Genomic DNA, 25,539 nt, shown 5'->3' with positions numbered 1-25,539 from the left:
TCAATACTTCACATTTTTTTTTTTTTTTTTTTTGAGACGGAGTCTCGCTCTGTCGCCCAGGCTGGAGTGCAGCGGCGCGATCTCGGCTCACTGCAAGCTCCGCCTCCCGGGTTCATGCCATTCTCCTGCCTCAGCCTCCCGAGTAGCTGGGACCACAGGCGCCCGCTACCACGCCCGGCTAATTTTTTGTATTTTTAGTAGAGACGGGGTTTCACCGTGTTAGCCAGGATGGTCTCGATCTCCTGACCTCGTGATCCGCCCGCCTCGGCCTCCCAAAGTGCTGGGATTACAGGCGTGAGCCACCGCGCCCGGCCAATACTTCAAATTTTTAAATCATAAAAAGAAAACCACACATCCGTGCACATGGCTATATTATTTTCTCCCTTTGTATAAAGTTTCCCTCCTCTAAGATCCCCATCTCTAAGCACAGCTAACAATTTCTTTTACGGTCCTTGAAAAGTTGAGCAATGTAATCCTAATAATATCACCGCAGAGTAATATTCTAAATTTGGAGACGTTGGAAGAGGAGGATAAGGGAAGGGGGAGGGAGGGTGATGTTGAGTAGGAGCAAGGCCAGGAGGCCGACTTACCACAGGGCTGGCCCGGGCCGAGCTGGCCCTGGAGGAGGCGCGGGAGCTGGAGTTGAGGTGGCCGCTGTACTCCGAGGGCTGCCCACACAGCCACCGCCAGGACACGCAGCCAGAAACAAAGGAACAGGGTCAGCAAAGGAGCAAGGAGAATAGAGGCCAACCGAAAACATGCTGCAGTAAGTGGTGAGGTTAGCCACGCACGGCAAGGAAAAGAGAGTTAGGGTTAGACAGCAAATGCATATTCAAATCAGTGCTCGCTAAGAATAAAAAAACAATCACATTATCAGAGGAACACAGAATTTCTCAGTTAGGAAGAAGAAAATAACACAAAGCACCCGTTCAATTGGGTGTGCAGTCACACCTAGTGTAGACACAGAAAGTCACCCCGTGGATGTGGAAATGACTGTTTTGAGAACTTAAGCTGCCTTCCGGCACAGAAACTGAAGACTTGGACAGGGCGCTTGGCACTTTAGCAAGGGAACATAAATTTTGCTTCTCCACTATCTTTCCAAGTGGAAGCAAAATGAGAGTTAGGGTTAATACAAAATTATGTATGGCTTTTTAAATTGCCAGATTACCTTCTACCTGGGTGGTTGCTATGTACACATCTGTCTATCCATTTACCTGAACTTTCTCACTTCTGGTAAAGGAAAATACCAGCAACTCGATTATCTGGAAGCTACACCCTTGTAACTTTGATTTATGTTCACATCTGCTAGTCTTAGATACATTTTCACGTTATTATAAACATTCTCATATTCTTCCTGAGCAAGGCATGGTGGGGCGGGGACAGGATTTGAACACTATTTAGGATCCCGACATGTCCTGAGGAGCATCTTCAAGAGAGACCCATGCAGCACCATATAGCAAGCCTCGCCACTGCTGAAGGCCCCTCCATTCCAGCCCCTGGACACCCTGCACTGTGCTGGGCACAGAACCCTCTGCTGGCCTCACAGGCTCTGCTGGGGACCTGCCGAAGTGCCCTGCTTGCGAATTATAAGGAAGCCCAGATCTTCAGGGGTGCTCAAGATCTCATCCAGATCTTCATGGGTGCTCAAGATCTCATCCAGATCTTCAGGGGTGCTCATGATCTCATCCAGATCTTCAGGGGTGCTTGCGATCTCATATAGATCTTCAGGGGTGCTCATGATCTCATACAGATCTTCAGGGGTGCTCATGATCTCATGTCAAATACCATCTCTTAGTTTGTTTCCTCACCAGGGCTAGTGACCAGATGAGGCCTGGCAAACTCAAGAAATACTTGTTGAATGAACGAATGATTTCAACTGTAGACTAAAATAACCATCAAATGTCAATTGAAAGCATTAAATGTTGTACAGGGCTGTGGACAAGATGGGCAAGTTCCCCAGACCCATCCACCTCTATTTTATTTGATAAATGTTTACTATACACTTACACTCAGGGGCAAGACGTTGTTTCAGATTCACAGATTAATACTGCTGTGTACACAGCACATGTAAAGCATCAATGCCACATTTGAGATATACAAGAAAATCACCAGTATTACTAGCCTCACTTTTTGGCATTCTTGTTGAAAATAAAGGAAAACACTTAATGTCAACACTTTAAAGCAGAAGAATTTTGCCTGAGAGTTTCCTGATGTAAGAGAGAGGAAAACTTCATCCTGCAGCAAATCCTTCTCCATCCTATGCCATTCATGCCCTGGTTTATGGTGCAAAGACACAGTGAACTGTTGTGAATAGAGCTTACTGCCCACCCCAGCTTCCCTAAGCAAAAGCAGCTCTCAAACCTTCCAACTCGACCTAATCACGCAGAAAAGAACAAAGTGAAAGTCTATATCGCCATGGTCTACGTGCACCTTATGTTTAGGAGTTATGTGGCTAATGTGCAGAAGTCAGAAAGCTTTAAGTCTGAATCATGGCTCCATCTCTTGTTGGCCACGTGGCTGTGGAAGTTCCTTAGCCTGGCATCTGTGACATGGAAGTAAGGACGTGGGCCAAATGGAGGAGCTGAGGACTAGGAAAGGGGGTACATGTTGGGCTTCTTCTCTATTTCCACTTTCTGCCAGAAACAACTTCCTCGGCTCCTGGATCAGACAATGCCACTGGTGATGACTACGTCCCTGCTTTGTCACAACACCGAAGAAAGTCACTTCACACTCAGGAGCTGCGCGGGGGCAATTCCTGGTCCTCCAGGGGCAGGGCAAATCCTCCACAGTAGGACCAGGGCTGTCTGTGCAGGCCTGGGGGAAGCCTGGACCCTGAGGTCACGACCACTTGGGGCTGGGACCTCAGGCCTGGGCGCCAGGGCCGCTCTGGACACCGTCCTGGGCCATAACCTCCCTACACGCTGGACCGAGAGCAGGGGTGGCTCTCTCCCAAGGCCCTCCTGTAAACATAAGGAACGGAGTATCCACTTGGAGGGGAACTGTGAGGGTTCCAGGGAAAAGATGGCAGAGGTTGGGAGGTCAGGAACCTCCTTGTCCCTTCCGTCTTCCTCACGGTGCTAATTTGCTGCTCACAGCAGAGCTGACCATCCCTATTTTAGGCAGCTGTGCTGTCAGGACAAGATGACCTTCTGTTTTCTTAACTCTCTAAGGCCATCACTCCAAGGCAATTCTTGTGGGGGCTAAAAGCACAGAAATCACTGCTCGCAGAAGAGCAATGAGGGCCAAGGATCTAGGGCTGACGACTCCCGAAGCCCATCTCAGACGTGACACAGTAGCATCTGGAGAGCATCAGGAGTCCTCCGTCCTGCCAGATCTTAGACTCTCTACTGAAGCCACCAGAAAACCACCTGGTGCTTGGGGGAAATTTCTCTTGAATTAGTATTCTCCCTCTTTTCTGACAAAAGAAAATCATTAGTTGTGCTTTATCCATCACATCATAGGCAGGGCTATTTCATTCTTCACGCATGGTTTATGAGCTTTCTAATGGCCTATGAAAATGTTTACCAACTGGGAAAAAAATGTTATATAGTGGGCTGCAAAATACTGAACAACTTATGTAATATAAAAATTGATAAATGTGTAATCAGTTGTCGACAAAAACGAATGCTATTTCAACTACTGGATTTAATATTCATAAATTACATTTTAAAGAAAACTAGGTTAGACTGGCTTACACCATAAGAATTCATGAATATCCACGATGGCTGGACAAATAGCATAGTAAGTCATAAAACTGGATTTAGTCAAGTAAGTAGCTGATAAACTTCAAAAGCAAAATTATAAAAGCATTTCAAGTATTTCTTAGTAAACCTTTCTATTTCCTGGAGGGCTTGAAGACATTTTGATAGGATTGGGGAGGAGCCTCTGAATATAGGACATCCACCGCCAGGGAGCACCGATTAGCACTGAACGCTCCGTTTCCACAGGTCCCTGGGACACGCAAATTCGTCTCCCCACTTCCACGGATTCCATCTCATTTTTCTACCTTGTTGCTTTTCTCATGCATTCATTCACAAATGTTTATTGTGCACCTATTACATCTTTACCCTCATAGCTGAGCCTATCATTTCAAATTGAAGAAAGAGGTAGAGAGACAACAAAATAAAAACAGGGAATGAAATATGCGTAACATTCCAAGTTTTAAAATTTGTTCCTCTTCCTCAACTATTCGGGGACGAAAATGATGTGTGGCCTGTCAAGTCGCCCTTTTTCCGTTTTTATTAACTGAAGACGATTTCACGACCTGTTAGTATTGTTGGCTTGCTGCCAAGACAGCAGATGAAACTCAGCGCAAGTTAGTCTCCCTGATGAGTGAGGACATGAAACCAACAACCAGAGGTTTCCCGATTCACATTATTCGTGACCTTCATTACAATGGAAGGTGGCGGTTAGCCCAGTGACTCGGTGCTTCCTCCTGAGAATGGCCAGTCACCCCCAACGGCTGGACCCTGCCCAGCGAGCATCCCCAGGCCATGCAGCAGGCACGGGGGAAAGGAGGTATCACCGAAAGCGCCTTACAGCACGGGAGCCGGAGGTGCTGCCCCGTCGGGCCCCACCGAAGCTGCCTTCATCCAACACAGATGCCTGCGACCAAAAGAGACGGTCAGGATGGGCGCTCTTCCTTTCTCCAAGGGTGCCCAGAAAGTGCTGAAAATGTGAGCTGTGAAAAACTGACACGTGCCAGGAGCAAGATCTGAAAAAGCATGCAGGGGAGGCTGAGAACCACCTTTCCAGCTCTTCAAAGGGTTGCAGAGTGCGACAAGGAAATGAGGAGAGACAGGTTTTAGTCATTGTCAGGAGGTGTGCAATGTAATCTCCAACAGACCATTTAAATCTATTACTTTGAAAAACATTCCAGGCCTAAGTGAAAACTTGTTAATCCAGGTTAAAATGAGCAGATAATTCGAACATCTTGAATTTTGTCATGGCATTCTCATACTTGATGCTTAGAAAATTACTCTTATGTGAAGTGACTTTGGGATAAAATATCAAATTATGTTAATTATAGTTTTAATGTTAAATATTTTATAACCCTTTAAAAGTTGCTAAGTAGAAGAAAGAGTAATTGGTTAACTGGAAAATGCTACTTAATTAATCAACGTGGGTAAACAGGAGCTTACACTGCCACAAATGGTGATGTCAAACTTTGCCCGGTATAAAGGAACTTTAATTTCCCTATTTTCCCTTGAGGACATACTAGTTTGCTCAGCCATTTATTAATATATCAAACACATAAGTATGCAATCTGATGGAAATTCAGAAAGTTATTAATGGCTGGGTGTGGTGGCTCATGCCTGTAATCCTAGCACTTTGGGAGGCCGAGGCAGGCAGATCACCTGAGGTCGGGAGTTTGAGACCAGCCTGGCCAACGTGGTGAAACCCATCTCTACTGAAAACACAAAAAGTAACTGGGCGTGGTGACACGTGCCTGTAATCCCAGCTACCCAGGAGGCTGAGGCAGGAGACTCACTTGAACCCGGGAGGCGGAGGTTGCATTGAGCCGAGATCCTGCCCTTGCACTCCAGCCTGGGTGACAGAGGGAGACTCTGTCTCAAAAAAAAAAAAAAAAAAAAAAAGGTTATTAACAAGACAATATAGCTACTTTGAGTATTTACTTTATGTTTCTTGCATAGCATAAGTACTTATATTTAAAACTGGAAATTTCCCAAGTAATATAGTAACATGGATTAGTATCTGTCCAGGTTACCAAAGCATTAAAAAGCCACCATTCTTTCCGCCAATAGGTAAAGTAAACATTGCTGTTGTTCCATTCCTGCCTAACGATCCCAGCAAACACAAGGCTTCCTGGAGACAGAGCAGTGTGGCAGCTACAGTCAACAATCGGGGGAGAGAAAACCCAGATCTGGCCAAAGGGGACAGACATTCCCCACGGGCACATGTAAGCTCCACGTGAAGGTGCAACTTCCCCCAGGGGGCTGGGAACAGGCACATCCCCGGCTCTGGGCTTGGTGGGGGCGGTGCATGCACAGTGGGAGGGGGTGCGGGGCAGCAGGGTGGGCAGCACACGCACCCGGTAACTCCCCGAAGGCCGGGCAGCGCTGTACAGACAGGAGGGCTGGAGGATGAAAGCAAATGGCAGGTTTTAAAAGCCTTGAAAAAACAGCAACAAATGACAGCAAAAGGCCATCACGCTAGTTTCAGCATTCACCATAGCCAACTGCTGTACAGTGGTTAGATGGAAACAAACCGATCGAGGCACCGTGTTTTCTGCAAATTTGATAGATGCAAATCCAAAATTTACAAGAAAGATAACTGAGATGATTTTTAACTTTAAAACAGTAAACTTCCCAGCATCTTTAAAACACGATAATTTCTAGTCATTTCAGGCATTCCCGGAAGAAAGGGTCAGGGGATGAGACAGAATGGTGACAAGGTCAACACAACAACAGCAACAAAACCCACAGTTCAAATCCAAGGTTAACGACACACTTGGCAGTATTCAATACGCAGATGTCCACACGTGAAGACAGGAGCAGGAAGAGTCTTTATTTCTATGCCAGGGGCTCAGTGACAGTCTTCAAGACACAAAGGGAGTCACTGCAAGGCTGCCTCAGCTGGTGTGGGAGGCACCCCCAGAGGAGCCGTGGTCTAGCCCTGTCAAAGGAGAATCCTGCCTAGCACACACATCAGGGGGAGGCAGTGCTGGTGAAGGGACAGGCTGGGACACAAGGGCAGCTCCCAGTGTCCAGAGACTGTGCCACGGGACAGAATCTGGACTCATTTCCAGGGCACACTGAGCAAGTCAGGCAAGGTGCACGGCCAGGCGGTGATCACTCAGCAGCTCCAGTCATGCAAGGGAGAGGACAGTTCAACCTCCAAATAGGACGTGTACTTTCACCTCTGACACCGACTTCCTTGGATTAGAATAAGACTCGATACCTATAGCTAACAGGCCAAGCACCTCAGGGCCGGACCTGAACCTGACCTTGTAAAAACAGGAAACAGCGGGGAGACCCAGCCAAAGGAATAACACTGCTCTGTCCACTTCTCAGGGACCAAGGAGGCAGATTAGGCACAAAAACCTTCCAAATTGCTTCCTGGACACATTTACAAGAGAAAAAATATTTTTAAAAAAACAAATGAAACCCCAAATGGGGAACAATTGCTGGAAAAGGAGGAGAGACCCAAGAGACCAGTTTTTTGGACTCGAGTTTTTGAAAATATGCATTTAATAAAACCCTCCTTTTCCTTAAGTCTCCTTTTCTATATAGGTTCTAAATGATTTGACATGGTTTTTCTAAAAGATTGACAAAAGTCTTAGCAAACTAGTCAAGCCCATTAAAACAGTTGCTAAGCTTTGCTCTTATGACTTTGTGTAGAGGAGGCTGAACTATCCACTAAATGTAATCAGCAATTAAAGTGATGCACAGAAGGAAAGGGAAGGAGCGACAAAGTGATGTGAAAAGGAGACAGACCCAGTTTCCATTTGGGGCAGACAGGGGCATGGGAGCCAGGCCACCACCGGGAAGCCCAAGGCTGGAGCCGGAGAGTCCCTGTAATCAGAGCAAATGGGCAGCAGAGAGGAGAGAGAGGCTCACACCCTCACAGCATCGCAAAGGTACATCAGTCCAGTGAGTTCAGAGACGATTACCTTATACAACCAAAACAGTAACAGGCATGCACTCACGGGGGAGGGAGAGAACGAGGGTCAGAAGGAAATAAAGACGGCTGGGCCAGGCAACTGACAAAACTAGGAGATGGGGCCAAATTAGGACTTTTGAGTTCACGCACAGAAAAAAAGATTTAATTTTCATTGATATTAAATATTGAAATAAATTTTAATTGATATTAGGAAGAGTCATCAATACTACATTCTACACTGATACCTTTCCATTATTATATTTAAATATAATTAAATGCACCACGTACTGGGCACCAATAGATGTCTACAGAGCACAATTTCCAGGAAGGTTCTGAGGGTGGGTGAGTACAAGAGCCCTCGGGCAGCAAATCACGGGCACACAGGGCTCAGGGCGAGTTCAGATGTGGCCCTGTTTGAATGAGTCAGCTCTCATTCTGATGTTTAACCCTTTGGATGTGGGTTATTTCTCTTAAATGGACTGAAGTGAGTCAGATGCAGGCTGAACTTGGGTGAATCGTTCATATCCAAAGATGAGATATTTATTGCCACCTTTTATTTTAGAGCAAGTAACTCAGCTTATCAAAAATGAGTTGGAAATGAAGTTTTCTTAATGACTAAGTGCTCTCTGCAACAGCAAAATCTCTTGAATTAAGAAAATGCCCAAAGCCTTTTTCAAGGTGTTAAACCCACCAATGCTTTGGTGTTCACAGCTGATCACATACTGAGTCAAAATTCACGTACTGGGGGACAGAAGGGCCATCAGCTTACAGTGGGGGGATTTATTACAGACTGGGGGACTATGGGAAGGGTTGAGAAAGGTGGCAAGCAGTGGGCGCCATGGAGCTGCCAGCACCTTCTGCAGTCTCCCTGGACATGAAGGGGGTGGACAAGGGCTGAAGAGGTGAGGAAGAAGTGTCCTGGCAAGAAAAAGATACCCCCCAACCCCCCGGGAGGGAAACGAGAATAGGGGCTGGAAATTGGGGACAGGGCGGGGAAGGGTCAGAGCTATTTCTTCTAGAAGCATTTTAATGAGGTCAATGATACATGGGAGTGGGTAAAGGAAATTGCAGAGGAATTGCATAGATTTCATTTTCTGATTTCAGCGTGGGAGCTGCTACTGGCGTCACCAGCTTCACAGAATAGCTCCAACAGCACCCTGTGCTCAGCCACATGGCACCTCTCCTGGGTTCTGCCCATTCTGCGCGGCCTCTGCTCTGCTCAAATGGCTACTTAGCTTGAAGAGCTTCCCCTCTAGGCTCTACCTGGTTAGTTCCTATTCTTTTCATTTGTTCTATTTGTTTGTTTGTTTGTTCGTCTGAGATGGAATCTCACTCTGTCGCCCAGGCTGGAGTGCAGTGGTGCAATCTTGGCTCACTGCAACCTCTGCTTCCTGGGTTCAAGCGATTCTCCTGCCTCAGCCCCCCGAGTAGCTGGGACTACAGGCATGTGCCACCGCACCTAGCTAATTTTTTATATTTTTAGTAGAGACGGGGTTTCATCGTGTTAGCCAGGATGGTCTCCATCTCCTGACCTCATGGTCTGCCCACCTCGGCCTCCCGAAGTGCGGGGATTACAGGTGTGAGCCACCACACCCGGCCCTTCCTATTTATTAAGGTTCAGTTCACATCTTTTGTTGTGACATTTCCTGGCAAAACCAGTGTCTCCCTCTCATTCTGTTTACTCATCTGTTCACTACTGTACTGGTCTCCGGTGCCGGTGGCTTCTGTTCTAGATGTCAGTGCCTGGAGAGCACCCACCTCCTCTGCTTAGCTTTGTGATCCCAGGGCCTGCTTGATTTTCCTACCTAAACTAGTCCCAATTTTGCTGAGTAAATCTGAACCTAAACAAACACCAACAAGCCTTAGCAATTTTAGGGCTCTTAAACAATTTAGAAATTATGTTTATCAAGACCGATGCATGTTTGTAGAGAATGGGAAGGAACTCTGTTGTGTAAACATGTGGATTTGGATGAGACTCTGGATTTTCCTTCCAAGTCTAGTCCATGCCCAAGAAACCACCACAAAGTTTGCATGTACTCTTCAAAGTAGTTCTGTTTTCAGAAACTCTCAAGAATTCAAAAGCATTCTTCTAATTATTTTTTTCCTTTTGATTAATTCTAATTAGAAAATATACACAAAAACACGTCCTTTCATTGCAGCCAGCTGAATGCCACAATTCACATTCGAGCTGGTGTGGTCAAACGCAGCACACTGGAGTACATCTGAATGAAGGAGCTCATGTTAACTGCTGCTTTTCACGTCAATAACACAGCTACCCAAACAAAAATCCGTCAAACAGACACCGAAAGAGAAAAATAGAGCTGAATCCACACACACAAGATTGCATGCTACAAAACCTGCGGTTTCTGAAGAGAATGTGAAAGATTTAAATGGAAACCAACCAACTTCTCCTCCCTGGATGATGACAAAGTAGAGAATCTGCTGTCACCGCTGTAGCTGGAATTCTGAGCACCAAAGAAGAAAACACGTTTAAGTGAAAAGCACTTCCTTACGACTCCAAAAGCACCCCCATCCCATTCAAAAGGTGAACATGGAACAGCACAACCGAGCCAACACTAGGAGCCCAGGAACGCTAGTTTATCTAAAGACGCGAGGCACAAACAGTACAGCAGAGATTCTTAACAACTGGAGATTCTAAGCTGTATTTTCACCTTCAGCGTTTGTGTCTTGGTGACGCCAGGGGTGTATCTAGTACTGCTTTTCACAATCTCATATCCCTAGCACGATTCGTAATTACTGAGTTTCACACTGTGTTGTCAGTAAACTCCTTGTCTGAACTATCCTTGTTACTTATCTCCTTAGGTAACTAAAATTCCATTTATTGCAAAATTTTCAATCTTTCTTCAGCCCAGCCCACCTGCGGGCTATAGCTCAGCCCTGGGGTGCCAGAAAGGTGGGTGGAGTGTGACAGCCTGCTGCCACCCGTCCACTGGAGAGCCCTTATCCACAGAGTGCAAATGCCCTGCAGGCCATCTTTACGTGTCTTGAGTATACATTTTTAAAATGTCGCATCCAGCCGGGTGCCATGGCTCATGCCTGTAATCCCAGCACTTTGGGAGGCCGAGGTGTGCAGATCACCTGAGGTCAGGAGTTCGAGACCAGCCTGGCCAGCAGGGTGAAACCCCACCTCTACTAAAAAATACAAAAAAAATTAGCCAGGTGTGGTAGTGGATGCCTGTAATCCAAGCTACTTGGGAGGCTGAGGCAGGAGAATCGCTCGAACCCAGGAGGCAGAGGTTGCAGTGAGCTGAGATAGCACCACTGCAATCCAGCCTGGGTGAGGGCACGAGACTCTGTCTCAAAAAATAAATAATTAAAGTGCATGCAATGCTAAATAGGTAAATAGGAATGAGCAAGTAAAAACAACTTGATCAGCTGGTTTCAGAAAGCTAAAGACTGGTTTGGTCGGGGAGAGGGAAGAAGGTCTGGGTGGGGTCACTCATTTGAAGCCCAAAAGTATAATTTAAGTATACACATGATATCTTAATATAACATAATTAAGATAAATGAAAAGAAATACTATTTTACACAATTAGGAATATTACTAAAAGAAAAACATGAAGCATGAGAACAGGAAATTTTTAGACCATTTCACACCGAATGGACCTGTGGGATATTGTGAAGCTTAATGGAAATGTATCCAGTGTAACCTTCTAAAATCCCCAATGACCTCCTGTCCTTGATTAATCCAAAGCCCTCCCCACCCCCGCCCGGTCTCCCTAATGCCCCTGCCGCTGGCACCACTCCCTCTCTCTCCCCCTAGAGCATCACCCTTTCCCTCCACCAGCTCCTTCCTGCCTCCCACCCCTTAACTGGGAGCCTTCCAAGCATCTGCATTGTTTTATTCTCCTTTTCCTCTCCAGAAAAACACAGGTGCTTGTACACATGCCTTTAAGGTAAACATTAAAATTACAAATGACAGATGTGGAGACTGTGAAAATGTTGGATTTAGTATCTTTGAAAGCTGAATATACTTAATACACACATTATATACATACACCCAGGGGAATACAGTAATGAAAGAGTTAATCTTTAATTTCAGATCTTTTAAAACTTGAGATTCTTATCAATATCTACCCCTTATACTAACAATCAGAATGTTGGAGGGCTAACATTCTCAGAATGTTTGCTAGTTGAAAAACATTATCTTTCATTCCATCATGTGCTAGGAAAAAAAAGACAGACCGATTTCAACATTTAAAAACAGCAAAGAAGCTAAATTTAAATTTAGCAATTAGTTTTTAGTTCTAGAAGCTTTGAAACAACCTATTTGAATTTTGAGCCATGCAAATTTACTATACTAACCCTGCCAGATCTTCTATTCAGGGACTGTGATCCATACAATTCTCCATCATAACCATTTGTCTGTTTCAATGAAGAAAAGAGAAAAACTGACATCAGTACACAAATGAATTCACAGGTACAAATCAGCAGGGACCAACCAGCCAGGTATAAGGTGACCTTTCTTGGTGGAGCGGATGAATGACCAGTCCAGGACAGTACAAGTCCTGGCAGCTCCCAAACTGCATCCCTGCCCCCATCTGCTCCCCCGCAGCTCAGGAGGGAACAGCAGTCAAGCTAACCAAGTCAGTAGGCTTCATGTCACATGCCACTCTTAGTTTTAAAGTGGCACCAAGTCCCTCCGTGAGGTGGAACATTTGGGCTTGGTGTGGCCATTTCCTTGTCAGGCTGTTTCTGGTTTTATGGTGGCACTGTGGACATTCTGCTTGTGAGAAGCCACATGCCAGGCCGATGGGTAGTGATTCAGCCTGAGTCAATGAGTTTTCAGTTCCTGGTTCAGGGTCTTTGAAAATTATGGCACATTGTGATGCTATGGGCCATAATTCAGAAGATTCAGAGATCATTTCTTTCTTTTTTTTTTTTTTTTTGAGACAGAGTCTCGCTCTGTCACCCAGGCTAGAATGCAGTAGTGTGAGCTCAGCTCACTGCAACCTCTGCCTCCCTGGTTCAAGTGATTCTCCTGCCTCAGCCTCCTGAGTAGCTGGGATTACAGGCGTGCGTCACCATGCCCGGCTAATTTTTGCATTTTTAGTAGAGACGGGGTTTCATCATGTTGGTCAGGCTGGTCTCGAACTCCTGACCTCGTGATCCGCCCGCCTCGGCCTCCCAAAGTGCTGGGATTACAGGCGTGAGCCATCGCGCCCGGCCTCAGAAATTATTTCTAGTCAATCTATAGTTAAACGCAAAAGTTCATCGTGGGGTATATCCTCTATACTAGTTTTTTATTCATCCAGCCCTCCTACTTTATTTTTCAAAATGAAATTTGAACACATATTTAATAATTTCATAATGTGTCCTCCAGAATAAAGGAGAATGATTCTACTAAGTGCATGCCTATCATCCCTCTCTTCTCAGTTCCCAGCCCAGGTTCCCTTAAGTCAAAGCATGGGCTTTCTAAATGTCCCTTAATTCATCTATAAGGAAATTTCTGCTGATTCAAAATAGAGCTGTCAAGCATCAGAGACAAAACCAGCTCTCGGGACAGAAAAAGGAGGAGCAGTCTACACAACTGGTAAAAATGGAAGGAGACGCCATCAGGTCCTGGGCGTGAGTCCAAATTCCACATAGAAGCTCCGTCACGTGACCTTAAGTAATTATTTAATCCACTTGAACATCCGCTTTCTCAGCCGTGAAAATGTGCATAATAATAAATACATTACAAAGCCATCGTGAGGATTAAACGAGATGAAAATGAGTATCTCAAGCACCTAGAACAGTGCCCTCATGAAGCACCTGCTGACTGGGCGGATACGTGAATCCACATGGAAGGGGCCTGGCATATGGGAGGTGCTAAACATGGTTCCTTATCCGGGGGACGGGTGCTGTATAGCACATATTTTGCAGCCATGACATTAAAGTAGAAAAAAAAATTGAATTTCCAGACAGATTATAAATCCAGATTCATAAAACTTTGACTATCAAACTATATATTTATCTTTGCTGCAACTCAAAACAAATCAAGAAATCAATTTGAAGTTCTGAAACAAAAGGAGTGTAGAAATCCTTCCACGTTAAATTTGAGAACTCTATGAGTAACATTAAAACATTTCTGAAATAAATTTAATAGTAAAAATCTTTGGAGATTGGCAAGAGTTTCACTCAGACTAATTTCCTTTCATGTCTTCAGCAACAAGATTATTTGACATGAAAATGCATGTCAAGGACTTGCAAATTTTAGATCTCAATCCCTTGTTATCTCTTCAGAAACTAGATTCCAGAAGAAATTAATATAATAATGAAGGCTAATGTTAATCAATTTTAGATGACTTTGACTTTACTAACAAATGAGGAAGAGAAATGTATGACATAAGCAAGGCCTCTGGCTCTCCACTGCTGCTTATGAAATACATAGCTCTGCGGCGGAACCCTGTCCTTTGCACTGTAGTTCTCCAGCTCAGCCTGCAGCGACGGAGCAGAAGGCTGGGCAAGCTGGAAGCATGACAGTATCCTCCCATTTGTCACCTTTCCACTTACAGCCTTCTACGAAAACCTGGGAAAAACTGTTACTTTGCAGGAAAGCCTGCAAAGCAATTTCCATGACCAGGTCTGTGGTAATGGAATTCTATCATAAGGAACATATTCCTGGGCTATGTTCCTAGAATGTATTCCCAAATCTATAGGATCTTGGTGACTATACCTCCATAGGGAGAAGTACTTTGACCTTCTTAGAGAACACTGCTAACTTTCTCCTCTTGGATGGTGTTTTTTTGTGTTGTATTTAGATGGGTGGGGCTGTTTTTACGTGGCATAAGAGGGCAAGGGGCATTGACAGTTAACTGAACAATATTAGAACAAAAAGTCCATAGACAGCATATTAACTTCATCTTAAGTTGGGTCTCTGATGTTCAACAAGCTTCGCTCTATTGTACTGTGTGGCTTTAAGTGGTACACAGGCTTGTTCACTTTGCTGGTTCCATGCTCCCAGGCTGGGTGTCACACCTGCTTCCTGGTCAGCTGGCATGCTTCCCACAAGCATGGGCCGCTGCCTAGGGAATCAGGATACCTACAGAAAGGGCTCAGGAACATGCATTCTAACAAGCTCTCCAGAAACACTGCCATAAGAGAGAATAAAATAAAGAGGACACACATAAGTTAGTATGTTCTAATACAGGATAAATAAGATACAAGGGTAAATGCCCTATGAAATCGGTAACTTGTGACTAGTCCGAATGCTAATGGCTACCACGCAGTGTTATCAAAGCATCTGTGACTTCCCATGGGACCACGCAAAAGTCCACTGCCAACTTTTTGGATGAATAATGTTAGATGTCTTTTCTACATGAGTCAAAAGACAGAGCACATGTAAAGGGCATTAGAGATGGAAAAGGAAACAAGGAAGGTGACGTCAAAACTCTTGAGTTCGATCCCTGATGCATTCTATTGAATTTTAAAAAAGAATTAAGACCGAAAAAAAAAAATCCAAAATGTGTTCCTGACCATTGCTAACATATACATTTATCCCACTGGGGGCTAGCTCTTAAACAAAATTTACTTTGAATTTAACATAAAAAGAGCAATAATCTAGAAATATGTTGCTAACACATGGAATTCCTTAAAGAACAGGAGAGTTGCTGGAGTTACAGTGTCACAGAAATGCCCTCACCTGCCAGAGCGACTTGCAGTGCTCTGTAGGTAAGTAACAGATACTCTGTGAAGAGCGCTTTCTGAATCTAACGCCCTGTCTTTGTGCTTTCCCCTGTCCTGACTCCCGAGCTACTCACTCCAGCCTCTGCTCTTGTATCTGTTAAGAGCAGAACAGCCGCCCCACAGGAGGCTCAGGGCACCAAATATGCTATGCAGATGTATGCTACTATTGATTCACTATAATTGCAAACACAAAAATACATTTTTAAAACAAGAATTTACTAAATAATTTTGAAATGCACTGGAGCAAATGAAGCACAAAATGCTTTTAGGTAAAGTCCTTCAGGTGAAATAGTACATAATATGCTACAATAACTTCAGTATCGAATCACTTTAATGCTGAGCTGTGCTTTCTGAGAACTTTTTCTTCCTTGAAGTATAACACTGACAGACTTTTAGAAAGCATAAGGCACAGAAACTGTCAGAGACATATAAGAAGTAATTCTGAGTTTATGTCTAAAGCCTCAGTTTTTGTTACTGGAAGTTAGGGGTTTTCTCAAAGAATACTTTCTGGCAAAAAAAAAAAAGTCAGATTGTACATTTAATTTGAATGGATATAGATTGGAAAATAATGGATTTTTCATTAGGTAAAATGGCTTTACATTTAATCTTTTAAAGGAAATGTAGAGGCTTTGGGAATTCTTGATCTGATTTGAGTTCCTTGAAAGCAGACACTATCTTTTTCATCTTGGTATGCACAGCTGCTAACACAAGGCGTGGCAAACAGCTGGTGCTCAAAGGCCATCTGGTGAGGGAGTGTTCATGCACAGATGCCTGGGCTCCTCCCCTCCGGCAGGATCAGGGCTGCACCCTGGAGGCCCCAGGAGGAAGACTGCTCACTCTGCAGGGTAAGCCTGCCCTCCTGGCCTCATAGCCCCCCAGGCAAAAACTGGAGACAAAGCACCCATGAGATTCGTGGAAATACCACAGGTTATTACGGTCACACCACACAGTTAAGGTCACACAGCAAAGTATATCCGACCATCTCACCCAGGCGTAAGGACCCCCATACTCCAAGTCAGGCTGCGACTGTCAGAAGAAAGATGGCAGAAAAAAAAAACAACAGCAAAGAGAGTTGCCAAAAGTAAATTTAAATGCTAAGTAAAACATAAATACAAGCAATCTTTAAAATCTTAACAAAAATGCATTTTTCCATAATTTCTAGGATCTAATATGTATTTACAAAAAGAATGTCAGAATGGTAGCTACCACAGAATCCAGTAGCACTCAATAAACTTCCATGGCAAAGGCTGCTATAATTCACAAAGTCTGAAACAGTTTGATAAATCTTATTTCCTCTTCTACATAATCCATTTTAGTTACAAAAGGGCAAAGGTCAACAGATGCACTGTCATCAATTTTCAAAAAGGAAAATTAAAAATCTAGATTTTCCAGAAAATCTAAAATCTAGAAATTCTAGAAAATCCAAAATCTAGACTTTCTGAGGAGGCATCCATACAAATTCCAGAATAGTATAAATCACCTCCCCACCTTTTTAAGGGTTTATCATCTTTTCTAGTTAAATGAAGAAGGCCTGTGTTTTCAGAGTCAATAAATAAAAGATACGATCTTAGAATCAACAATGTAAAAAGTTCATAATATTAAAATACATAAAAACAGTAGAAACTGGCCCTGCATAGAAACAGAGCGAGATGCGAGTCCTCACTCTGAGGAGTGCCCTGTTCGGTGGTACAAAGGGGCAAGCACAGAGCCCAGGGCACCCAGCGCACGGAGGGCACGCAGCCCACCAGGGCCCTGAGCAGCAGGCACTGGCCTTGTTCCTAAGAACTGTGACCCCACGCAGGCCTCTTCACCACTCTGGGCTTGTTTGGTGCCTATAAACATTAGGAGGTTTGACTCTCATCTCCAGGATCCAAGTTCTTAAGTTCTGAGGAATATATTTCTTTAGATCAAGTACCTGACGGGAAAGTGTCGTGTGGCTGAAAATGAAAATCCCACCCTCTTCCCCCCCCATCTTATGTACTGTCCTAATGGTGAACATCCTACAGGAAATTTCAGCTCTTAAAACAAATATACTTGATATCTCGGCAAAGAGTGGTGTCCAGCAGAAAGATGCGACTTATTTCTGGTTAAAAATCATTGAAAATGAAGTGAATGCTGTTACATAACACCATAATACTCGTTCATATTGCAATGGTTTTCAACTCTTCAGGGTCAGGAGACCCTCTGAGAATCTGAAGAAACTGAACATTCTTTTCGCAGGAAAATGTAAGTGCACACATCTTGCCTACAATTTCAGGAGGGTGTGGCTCTGAAAATGATGCCTTTTGAGAGAGAGAGTTTGGGATTCTGTGCCTCTCTCCTCCTGTTCTCTCTTGAACGCATATTAACCAGGTTTTGCCCTCAATATTTCCGTGAAAAGTTCTCCTGCCAAAGTGACTGACATCCTCTATACCGCTAAGTCTGAGTTTCCTCCTCTCTCGGTCACTCCCCCTCATCCCTGAAACAGCATTTTCTTCACTGGGTTCAAGGACTCAAGCTTCTCCTGGGCCTGCTCAACAGCTGTGATGTCTGGGCCTTGTCTACAGACTTTGTCAATTGAGCTTTGCATTTATTCTATTTTGGATCCATAAATCTTCCCTCTTCTGGGGTGAGTGGTGTCAGAGGGTCCCGAGGTAACAGTTACAACGGCATCCCTGAGGCTACGTCTCAGGAGAAGGTTTCAAACAGCAAGGAAGCCCTCACGGGGCCTCACATTTGAACCACAGTTTTTTGGCAAAATCACTACGGATCTGCTTTTGGCACTAAAAGGACAGTGACAAGGACAGAGTGGCTTCACAGCACAGCAACCGTGTTTCACCTCTGCATTTTATCACTGGGAAGGGCCAAATTACACGCACACTCAGTGCATGTATAAGAAGTCAAGGAATAATAGGATTTAATTGCCACAGTGAAGAGAAACAAGCCTTCAGCTCTATGTGGTCCCTAAGGATTAATAAAGCGAGTGGCTGCTTTGAGATTTATTTATTACTAGCGGTGAGATGTAATTTCAATCCTGCAGTAAAAGAAACTGACATGCTCAGGTTAATTCACTGATTTAAAGCACTGAGCAAAACATAGTTTTTCTATTTTACTTCCCCCCAAACTCACACTTTTTTCAAGTATAATTATTAAGGTTTCTGGAATGTTTAAGGAAAAGTCCATATTTGTGTGGATTAACCATTAAGTCTATCAGTGGTGAAGAGATCTAATTATAACTGATACAAGGAAAAGCGGCTGAAGGCAGACCTTACGGATCCAGTCCTGGTCCAGGTTTTCAGCAGGCAGTCTATAGAGGCTATGCCAAAACATTGCTCAATAATAATTAACTTACAGCTACTTTAATAGAGGTTCCGATTTTACCAGGAGCATGGGTGTCAGTGGATACAGACTTACTAAAGGGCACATGCGCCTTTGCATTCCTGTGGAACACCAATGTGCTGAGACAACTGTTCTAATCAAGGCTTGGGAGCTTTGTGATGTGGATAAGTATTGAAAAAAAGATGACTTCATCTCGGGAGAAAGAAACAACCAACGTGCCTATGCATATTAATCATCTCTCTACAGCAACAAAGAAACATCCCCCATTGATTTGATTTTAAGTAAGCATCTCATCGGTTAAACATTGACTATCAGACCACGGGGATAATGAAGAAGAAATCAGAATGCGGAGATGAGAAAGTAAAGGGCTTGGACCAGAAACTGTGCCATGCAAACTCCATCATTCTGGTTACTGACCCTCAGGCTTCCACGACTACCCACTGACATGCGCTCGTCTTCATCAGAAGCCTATTAAAAGAAAGGACGAGAACAACCGTGAAGGAATCATACAACATACATGAAGAACCAGTGCCCAAGTTTCAGGGGGATGCTGGGAACTGACCCCAACCCACAGCAGTGGGGGGGGGCCAGCCGCCCCTGGACATCTCAGGGGACACCAGTCTAGGTCCTCCACAGCATGGGCTTTGTGGATCTCTGTCTGCTTATGGGCAATATGGATTTAAAGTAATTTCAGGGCCAGGTGTGGTGTCATGCCTGTAATCCCAGCATTTTGGGAGGCCGAGGCAGGCAGATCACTTGAGGTCAGGAGTTTGAGACCAGCCTGGCCAACAAGGCGAAACTCTGTCTCTATAAAAAATACAAAAATTAGCCGGGTGTCATGGCACGTGCCTGTAATCCCAGGTACTCAGGAGGCTGAGGCATGAGAATCACTTGGACCCACGAGGCAGACGTTGCAGTGAGCCAAGACTGCACCACTACACTCCAGCCTGGGCAATAGAGCAAGACACCGTCTCAAAAAAAAAGTAATTTCAGGGCCAGGCACGATGGCTCATGTCTGTAATCCCAGCACTTTGGGAGGCCGAGGTGGGCAGATCACTTGAGCCCAGGAGTTCAAGACCGGATTGGGCAACATAGGGAAACTCCGTCTCTACCAAAAATACAAAAATTAGTCAGGTGTGGCGGCAGGTGCCTGTAGTCCCAGCTACTTGGGAGGCTGAGACACGAGAATTGTTGAACCTGGGAGGTGGAGGTTGCAGTGAGCCAAAACCGCACCACTGCACTCTAGCCTGGGTGACAAAGCAAGACTCTGTCTCAAAAAAAAAAAAAAAAGTAATTTCATCCAAGTAGTATTCTCTATCTCACGGGTAATATAAATACACAGCATTGGTGTATATTACTATGCAAATTATTTATGGGTATTCAATGGCACAAAAAGCACTACAGCTGTCATGAATATATTAATACTGAAAAATTTCTCAAACACACTCTCCTTATCAAATTTAGGTCAAAATGCTAAAAGCTAAGTTCATAGTCTTTATTTAGGTAATAATATCAGTATTCTATCATTAATAGTATTAGTTAATTTCTTTAAGAGATGATATCATCATTAAGAGATTGTATATATTATATATACTTCAGCCACTGCAAGCATAAATTAGAATTCAATCAAACTGCCCAAGTAATGAATGAACACGGTACTAACCGATGTGTTTCTTCTGGATCTACGAGAGTAGCGCTCACTGTCTTCCTAACAATGAAGAAACAGTATGAAAAGGTTAGAGACAGATGGACACAGGAAAAGTGCTTTAAAAAAGCTTAGGTAGTCCCACTGCAACATAATACAGCAGTTCTGATCTAAATGTCAAATAAATATTTTCTTTGCCTTCATTTAAAGGCTTTAATTAAACCAGTGGGTAAAAATGTTTTTTTCTGGGGTGGGAGGTTCTTAAGCACAAAAATAATTTGCATACTTCATTTTTGTTGTAAAAACCGTGTTTGGGGCAGAAGCTGGGTCTTGATTTTTTTCTAACCTCTATCATCTGATCCATTTAAATCAATCTACTTTTCCCCTTACTTTCAGAACCTTACTCTCTTCGGGAATCAGAAGATAAATCATTTCCACACAATATCCAAAAAGGATGTCACTCTTTCTACTATGTATTGTGGATTCTAAGACACACACGGTTTTTCACACTTGGACATCTCTGAAGCTGGGGATGTATCTTATAATCCAAGTTGCTCAGTTATAATTAGCATTTTTTCTTTCTCAGTGGTATATAAAACAATGATACAACTTCAAAGAATGTGTAAAGATTTTTTAAATATTACTTTTCTTTTTTTCTCTTTCTTATATCACCATGCCTGTGGACAGAAATGTCTTAAGATTTAACAAAAATACATTTATGTCATGTAAGCCTGAAATGATGGTTTGCCTAGGCTGAATGTAATCATATTTTCAATAGAGTAAGTGTGTGCTCTGTATATTTGAAGAGCGAACCTCTTTTATACCCAGTACGTAAGATGTTAGGAAATAATTTTGGATTTTCCTCAGATCATTTTATGTATGAGGAACATTTAATAGGACATTTCCATCCTGGCCAGGTTCTCAAATGCTAAAAGCATGTGATGAAGTCCACGAGGCCAGGCAATAAAGCAAAAGGGACAGGAAGAGGTAGAAGGACTCGGGTAGAGGAACTAACGAGAAGGGCCAGGCCACGCTCTCTCGGGACCAGTGGAAAGCACACAGATTGTGCCCCTTCCGCAGCCTCCCTATGTGGGTGCCGCTGCTTCCTGAGAAAGCCAGAAGGACAGGAGTATCATCAGGGGCGGGCTAGCTCTCCATCCACAGGAAGGCAGAGGGGCTGTTCTAGGAAGCAGGTGGAGAAGGTAAAGGAATTTTCTTACCAAAGACCAGTGGTTTCGGCAGGCACAGAGGACAAGATGAAGAGAGAACCCAACAGCAAATGCAGCTAAAGTCTAAATGAGGGTGACGGGGCAGCTGGCCGTAATCATGAGTGAAGGAAATGGAGCATAACGTACCCCTCAGGTTCCAACCAGAGCCTGGTGAGCTGCGAAGCCAATGGGAATGTTCTCTGGAAAGTTCTCAAGCCAGGGGCGCATGCCCAGCCCGAGTCCTGGTGGAGAGCCCTGTGCTCGAGGAGATCAGGGCGGCTGTGGTAGTGGAGACCTCCCCAAACTGCTGGCCAGGAGACATCAGCAGTCAGTGGCTACTGAACAGGCAAGACCAGGACTGTTTCTAAGCAGGCTGCATTTGGGGATGTAAACAGAGACCAGATGCAGAAATCCCCGGAAGAAAATCTCTCAGTATTAAATTATGGTGCAATAGGAATCTATCTACATAGTTAAACTGCGTAAGAATTACATTATAAACCATTTAAGTCTCAACACTGTATTCAAGTGGGGAGGGAAGAGTAAAAACAAAATTATATTCAAGGCCTACCATCCACTGCTCGATGTCACCCCATTTTGTATCCAGCCCATAATATTTCTATAGACAGAAGGGAAAGAAAATTAGGCAAGAAGTGAAATTTCTTAAAAAGGCAGTTGTCTAAGGCACTGTTCTGACATGCATTTCCAAACCGCCATCCAGCCGTGTGGTGAAGGTAACACGCCAAGGCAAAGCAGTCAGCACCAGGCCTGGCTTCTCCACAGGGACAGCCACCCGTGAAGTCATGCAGGCTGTGAGCTGTGAAGAGAGATCCTCCCAGCCCACCCCATCCCGGCAAAGCAAGAGAGCCCAGGACGAAGCTTCCCCAGGTGAAGGGCCTCGGGGGAGAGCAGGACAGTAAAGCCGGCCCAGCAGCCTTCACGCCCCCTCCAACAGGCTGCTCATGCCTTCAAAGCAAACGCGATGAAGGAATAAAACACCATCGAAGAGAAGCAGAAGCTCAGAGCCATTCCGGTGTTGGGACCTCAGGGAAACTGAGAGGAGAAGGGGAGAAACTGCATGCTGACGCTTGTTCTAGCTGCCTGATGTCTATGCTGAGTCTAGGCCTGTGAGAATTCATAGACTTTGATGTCTTTGTAGCAGGGATGGAGAGATGACTGCCACCTACACAAGAGGTCTTTGTACAGAAGAAAAATATGCAGACCCACAAGTTATGTATGTCTGGAGGTGACGTTAGCTCAGGGGTGTCCAATCTTTTGGCTTCCTTGGACCACACTGGAAGAAGTGTCTTGGGCCACACATAAACTACACTAACGATAGCTGATGAGCTAAAAAAAAAAAAAAAAAATTGCAAAAAAAATTTCATAATGTTTTAAAAGAGTTTACGATTTGTGTTCAGCTGCATTCATAGCCATTCTGGGCTGCATGTGGCCCGCAGGTTGGACAAGCTTGCTTTAGCTCATACTTCCACGTTTTTATCTTGTTCAGTAGTCCAAGTTAAAATGAGAAAAGCAGATTCAGAACGGCTACTGCTGCCACTCAATCGGGGAATCCCAAAGGTAGGTGGGAAGCCAGGTCATGGGCCCAAATAATGGGGTTTTGCTTCTCTCCTTTTTATTTAATTTCCAGTAAGAAAATCAAGAAACAACTAAGCAAACTTCCGTATCATTATAACACAGATGTGAGTTTTCTCTTCATACATTAAAATCTTATAATCAAGAGAAAAAATCAGGTGCTAGAAATACAAGACCATTTTTGAAATTGTTTTACAATAACCAAAAACATGCTGTTGCTATGTTTGGTTTTGTTTCATTTCGAAGGGTGGCCAGATTTAAAAATAAGCAGTTTTCAGACAGTCTTATCTCTTTCTCTTAGAGGTGACAGTAAGTAGAAAATTGGAAGAGCAGAAATTAGGAGGGAGAATTTAACAATACTTTTAAAAATTCAATAATACAAAAAGGACATGAGTACAAAAAGGACAAAAAAGACAAAAAGGACATGAGCCATATCTTTTTCTGTAGGTTATTCCCTTGGAATATAAATTCAGAAAGGAAATAAAAACAAACATATCCCAAAGTCATGTTTTAACTTCAATGTCAGGGAAATGCATCAGCTTAAAGCTATTTTGCATTCAAGTAATGTTAGCACCTGCCAAGTTCCAGATTTTTCACAAGTAAAATATGATGCCATCACTCCTCCCTTATTTTTTGGCTTAACTAGAAAGAGGGAAGCAAAATATGTTTTTAGAAGGATGGGGGCTATATAAATTCACAACAAAATTATTTAAATTCCAAAAGAAATTTGTACTGTCAGTTTTTCTGTTTTCATAGATTTCTTTTTGCCCATTATATCTGCACACTCTAACTTGCTCTTTTCATGACAAAGGACCAGTTCTGAAAATCTTTCACCTCGTTCATGGGTGGTCTTACAGGTGGCTACTGTAACTGCATTTCCATGTCATTCCTGGGGAGAGAAGGCCCCTAGTAACAGCAAGTGCAATTAACTAGTAGTTCCTGGGTTAGCCAGCAGCAAGTGCAATTAACTAGTAGTTCCTGGGTTAGCCAGCAGCACTAGCACAGCAAAGTCCAGAAAGGGCAAACATTTCAAATGTCAATCACTACCATGAGCCGGAAGCCATGCGGAGGGAAGCAGGAGCCGCGCTACTTTCAGAAATAGCTTTGATTCCAGAGTAACTGTTCCGCAAAGCAGCTGGCTGGGCCGGAGGCGCAATCGCCGCCTCCTCTCCTCCCCAGACATCTCAGCAATGAGGAAAGCCTTCCCTTCCCTGGGCACACCTTTACTACAAAACTGTGCCTCTGCTCCTCCACTGCAGATTTCCGGGGCTCCTTCTAGCTTCACATTCTACACAAATTCACATTCTCACAAAGTTCTCACAATGTATCCCTGGCACGTTAGTAAAAAGAAAATAATGTGACCTAGCACAAGAAAGGCATGAATGCAAGTGGAAACGACCAGATAGAGCCCCTCTTCCAGGTTTTGGATGAGAGCGTCCTGCTGTCAGTTACAGGGAGGGCTCCCCGCCTGGCCTTGCACCTGTCCAGTTCTTCCCGAGGCTCTCTGAGGACGACCAGGAACGCCAGCTGCAATATCCACTTCTACACTTGGGCCCTGGAAACACTAGTCAAGCACAAGAGATTCTGGCATCTACTTAACAAATTTCTTTGCACTCTTCGGGACAGCAGCTATGCAGAGTGCAAGGCTCCGGCAGGGAAGGCGATTCGTCATCATGGCCAGCACAGGAATCCAACACAACAGGCTCTTAAATTTACTGCCCGTGCATTCCGAGGCCTGTGTGCTCTAACCTCCGAAATTAAGTGATCTTATTCTGATTTTCTCATCTGCTCTAAGAGAAAAATACAGTTGTTGTCTAGAAACTAAATTTATAAAAGGAAACTATCACAGATGTTTTAAGTATCAAACTAAATTCATTTATGGGAAAGACTCCCGTGTATACAAATTCTATAAATTCTCAAGGAACTCGCTCACTTCTGACTTCATTTTTGCTAGATCTTGAATCACTGACTTGCTTGTCTTTATTTTCTGTATCTGGCCTGCCCAGTGTATTTACTTCTAAACCTCAGCTGCTTCTACAAAATACTAGGAAACAGAGAGGCACGTTATTTTATGATCTCTGAGCATTAGGGATGAATGGCAGGTTCATTTTATATCACCACTGTCCTTTTACTCAGATTTTTAACTCAATGTGTGGTAATTTGTATGGAATTTTTTAAGTTTTCTAATAAAATCATCTTTTTCTTTCCATACATAATTTCAGAAGGCTATCCACATTCTGAAATATAATTTTGCCTTAGAATTACTTTTCTTCTCAAAGAAACAATTTTTACATTTCTTGAGGAAAATGCAGATGACAAAAGCATTCAGTACACAGAAATGTGTCTGACTGTTGCTTTGAGTGGGGGCAAGATGAGGATCCAGGCATTCTTGTTCAAACAAATTCATACACAAAGTAGTAAAATAAACAGTAAGAACTTCTATGTATCTTCAGTGCAAGGTGTTAT

The 25,539-nt window shown here is 43.8% G+C and overlaps 1 protein-coding gene across 45 annotated transcripts in view; it reads right to left on the bottom strand.

Moving 5' to 3' along the window:
• LRRFIP1 (LRR binding FLII interacting protein 1) overlaps nt 1-25,539 on the bottom strand; it is a 156,970-nt gene that overhangs the window by 40,760 nt on the left and 90,671 nt on the right. For 9 of the 45 annotated variants that reach the window (XM_016950804.2, XM_016950795.4, XM_016950806.2 and 6 more), the window contains exons 4-13: nt 22,052-22,099; nt 20,294-20,338; nt 19,048-19,098; nt 16,300-16,338; nt 11,950-12,009; nt 10,026-10,088; nt 7,458-7,535; nt 6,053-6,097; nt 4,540-4,605; nt 591-668 (exon numbers count right to left, since the gene is read on the bottom strand). The exons of 9 other annotated variants lie outside the window; for them this stretch is intronic. In XM_016950804.2, coding sequence (XP_016806293.2) covers nt 591-668; nt 4,540-4,605; nt 6,053-6,097; nt 7,458-7,535; nt 10,026-10,088; nt 11,950-12,009; nt 16,300-16,338; nt 19,048-19,098; nt 20,294-20,338; nt 22,052-22,099 — 573 coding nt within the window. The remainder of the gene's footprint in view (nt 1-590; nt 669-4,539; nt 4,606-6,052; nt 6,098-7,457; nt 7,536-10,025; nt 10,089-11,949; nt 12,010-16,299; nt 16,339-19,047; nt 19,099-20,293; nt 20,339-22,051; nt 22,100-25,539) is intronic. 27 more of the 45 variants (XM_024355158.3, XM_063790935.1, XM_063790937.1 and 24 more) reach the window with 14 other exon arrangements.

This window comes from Pan troglodytes, chromosome 13 (genome assembly GCF_028858775.2).
Source record: "Pan troglodytes isolate AG18354 chromosome 13, NHGRI_mPanTro3-v2.0_pri, whole genome shotgun sequence".
NCBI classification, from domain to species: domain Eukaryota; kingdom Metazoa; phylum Chordata; class Mammalia; order Primates; family Hominidae; genus Pan; species Pan troglodytes.
The sequence above is the reverse complement of the archived record's forward strand: the minus strand, read 5'-3'. Positions and strand labels throughout refer to the sequence as shown.